At 33.8% G+C, this 3,764-nt stretch overlaps 2 protein-coding genes across 2 annotated transcripts in view; both read right to left on the bottom strand.

The window, feature by feature from the left end:
* LOC107676481 (unconventional myosin-Va-like) overlaps positions 1-1,091 on the bottom strand; it is a 6,772-nt gene extending 5,681 nt beyond the window's left edge. The window contains exons 1-3 of the mRNA XM_016471032.1: positions 832-1,091; positions 652-733; positions 386-526 (exon numbers count right to left, since the gene is read on the bottom strand). Of these exons, the coding sequence (XP_016326518.1) occupies positions 386-526; positions 652-733; positions 832-1,061 (453 nt within the window). The 5' untranslated portion in view covers positions 1,062-1,091. The remainder of the gene's footprint in view (positions 1-385; positions 527-651; positions 734-831) is intronic.
* Positions 1,090-3,764, bottom strand: part of LOC107676475 (unconventional myosin-Va-like) — a 39,502-nt gene continuing 36,827 nt past the window's right edge. The window contains exon 8 of the mRNA XM_016471025.1: positions 1,090-1,097. Within this exon, the coding sequence (XP_016326511.1) occupies positions 1,090-1,097 (8 nt within the window). The remainder of the gene's footprint in view (positions 1,098-3,764) is intronic.

The following is a 3,764-nucleotide window of genomic DNA, read 5'->3' as shown; positions in this document are numbered from 1 at the left end:
CATGATTACTTTTTCACATAGGGCCAGGTAGGTTTGGACAGCTTTTTTCCCTTAATAAATGAAATCATCATTTAAAAACTGCATTTTGTATTTACTTGCATTATCTTTGTGTAATATTTAAATTTGTTTGATGATCTGAAACATTAAAGTGTGACAAACATGCAAAAAAATAAGAAATCAGGAAGGGGGCCAACACTTTTTCACACCACTGTATATCCATACATTTTTCACAAACATGCATCTATTAAAATCTCATAATTTTGCATTGAAAAAAAATCTGTGAATGTTGTTATATTTAATTGATTGTTAAATTTGTATTTGCAAATTGTCACATATCTGTGCAAAAGGCTATGTAGAGTAAGACAATAACATTGTGAAGATATACCTTGCACTCTTCATCCAGCAGGTCCAGGATGCCCATCTTGGCCTCGATGAGGTTGATACATGGCTGATTATCATAGAAATCAATGAGAGTCCAGGGGATCTGCTCTTTCATATACTCCTCCTGCTCCAACTTAAACACATGCTGCATGCGAGAAGACAGGAGAAAAGAAGATACATCACAATTTACTATCAGAATTCATAATGATCAACAGTCAAACATGAACTGACGAGATCTGGTGTCATGTGGAGTGGGTCAGATGGTCTCACCATGTTGAACTGTTGCTGTAGTTTCTCATTGGCATAATTAATACAGAACTGTTCAAAACTGTTGATTTCAAAAGTCTCAAACCTGGAATAATAAAACAAAACATCACAATTCACTTCTGTAAATCTAAACTGAAGATCTTTCAGAGGAAATGTAGTCTGTATCTGTGCATATGAACACACCCGTAAATGTCTAGGACTCCAATGAACGAGTGCTGTTTGACCGTAGAATGCAGTGCTTTATTCACATGGTCCACGATCCAGTTGAAGAGTTTGGCATAGATGTGTTTAGCGAGAGCATCACGGGCGTTTATGGCCTGTAGTTTGGGAATGGGCTTAATGTACGTCTCAGTTGCCGTCTTCAGCTTCTTATGACACAGCCAATGAGACATGTCTTGATATGTCACTCCCATCAATTCACAAAACACACTTAGGTGACCATTATTCGGCTGGAGGGAAAAGAGAAAGAGAATTACATCATTGCTACATGTTAAAATTGGAGGCTCTGGGGTATTTGGGTAAAAATGTTCCTGTATGTGTAAAAATGTAATAAATTGTAAAAGTTAAATTCAAGTTTTAAATAAACCACAGTGTTGTAGCAAAAATGTAAACTGTATTATCGCACTATATATAAAGTTGGATATACATTACATCCAATTTCATCTGCATACATACACATAAATCAATATATACTACACAGCAAGTCTGCTTGATCACTTTTTTTTTTCATTTGCAAGATCTAACTATGCTATTGACCAGCTCTTTATATATAAAGAGCTTTATATATATATATATATTTATTTATATTAGTGCTGTCAAATGATTAATCGCGATTAATCACATTCATGTGTGTACTGTTTATATTTATTATTTAAATATAAATACACACACATGCATGTATATATTTAAGAAAAATATGTTATATTTGTATATAAATTATATAAATATGAATAAACACATGTAAATATTTTCAAAATATATACTGTATGTGTCTGTATTTATTTATATATAATAAATATACACAGTACTTCTTGAAATATAAAACATATACTACATAAACAAAAACCTTTATTTTGGATGTGATTAATCGTGATTAGTCATTTGACAGCACTAATATATATACTGCTTCAAAGCTTGTATCTTGGCAAAATGTCAATTGCTGTATTGCCCAGCTCTAATTTGCTAAATGTGACTATAAAGGGCTTTTCACACTGAACGCGAAAATCGGCGTGAAAATCGGCACGATGAAGCTTTTGAATCGAAACAATAGATCCCTAATGGGGCTATTCACACTAGGCGCGATCATTCGCGGCGCGAAAAAAGCGAACATTTTTTTTTCCCATCGCTCTGCGATAAAACAGGCCGTCCAATCAGATTTGAGCTTAGATCACGTGCCCGGAGCAGCTGCTCTTGCACAAAAGGGTGAGAATGGTGGCGAGGTTTCGAAAACCATTGTAAACAAACACCGAAGAAGAGTATCCAAGCAGGTAGCGTTCAGTCTATTATAAAACATACAAAGAGTGCATGTCTGCCTATTATAGATTCAAAATCCATTTTATATCACAATCAGAAGTTATTACAAGCACTCGATGATGGTTTAAAATGGGGTTTGAGCAAAAACATTAATAGTTGCATACGTTTTGAAATGAAGCTTGATGCTATTTGTACCTCTAATTATATTTTCAGATGTATTCTTGTAAGCATTATGGATAGTTTGTGTTTCTAATGAAGAACCAAAAGATATTTATCTTAATTTAATGCTGTATATTGAGCAGCGAACAATGCAAAAGCCATATACGAGATACATAGGCTACATGAGGAAAAAATGCATTGTTGGTCTGTGCCATCTAGCGTGCAGGCGTGAATTAGCAGAAGTCGATCAATCGTTTCGCGCTCGGTGTGAAAGCAACGTTCGTCGGCGATTCGCCTCACATTTTCGCATCGCGCTCAGTTTGAAACAGCCTTAACTCATGAAGATATTGAGATCTTATGAACATTAACATCACGATTTTCTGTAAAACAGCTTTGTAACCATGAGTATTAAAAAAGGTGCTATTAGTGCTGGGCGGTATACCGGTTCATACCGAATACCGGTGTTTTGAGGAGATTCCCCCCTTCTATGTAAAGTGCTTTGAGTGCCCAGAAAAGCGCTATATAAATGTAAGGAATTATTATTATTAGTAGATAGCTACAGTATTCATATGTTGTCATTTGTGTTTGTGTGTGTTTGCATAGCATGTGTGTGTATTTAGAACTGCACAGCCCGCCTCTCAGTAGGACAGCTCTGATAGCCGCTCTCCATGCTGTGCCAACACGAACACACTCTAATCAGACACGTTACCCACAAACACACGTTTACTAGGACCCTATGAAATTCTGTCTTACTTTTTTTTTTTTTTTTTTTTTTTTTTTCCATTTTAATTTTTCTGGATTCTATTAAATTACATTTTTTTTAAAAACCATGTCTAATAAATGGAACCTATACGAATTTAACAGCAATTCCTTAAAAATTCAACAAAAAAATAATTTTTATTTTTAATTTCTCTCCAATTCTGTTTAATTTTTCCCAATTTCCCAAATATTTTATTGTTTTTTTTGTTGTTCTGAATAGTTATGTTATTTTTTCATAAATTGTTTTCATTTTTCTGGATTTATGACTTAATGGCAAAAATTGTGGTAATCAAATAAAGCATAAAACATTCACAATTTAATATGGAAACAAATGAAAATTAACTATTCCTTTTATTTTTTGGCAAACAAAGTGCTGCACACTTTAAAAAATAATAACATTTTGATAATTGCATTGTTATTATATTATATTATTATATTATAACCATTAGTAAAATTTATCAATAATTAATATTATTATTAATAGAAATATTATAGGGATGCACGATATTATCGGACTTATATCGGAATCGGACGATAATGGCTTTAAATGTAAATACCGGCATCGGCCCGATGTGAAAAATTATGCCGATATGTCTTACCGATAAGAGGAATACGTTAACTCACATGTGCTCAGGGTGTGCTAGCGATTAGATCACGTCAGCATTGTGGCTCATTCTTGAAGCAAAGTTTTGTCTGAATGATGATTAGACTGACTGTTTTGGATC

Source organism: Sinocyclocheilus anshuiensis, unplaced genomic scaffold, assembly GCF_001515605.1.
Source record: "Sinocyclocheilus anshuiensis isolate Anshui unplaced genomic scaffold, SAMN03320099.WGS_v1.1 scaffold168, whole genome shotgun sequence".
In the NCBI taxonomy this organism is placed as follows: domain Eukaryota; kingdom Metazoa; phylum Chordata; class Actinopteri; order Cypriniformes; family Cyprinidae; genus Sinocyclocheilus; species Sinocyclocheilus anshuiensis.
Note: the sequence above shows the minus strand (reverse complement) of the source record. Positions and strands in the feature narration are given on the sequence as shown.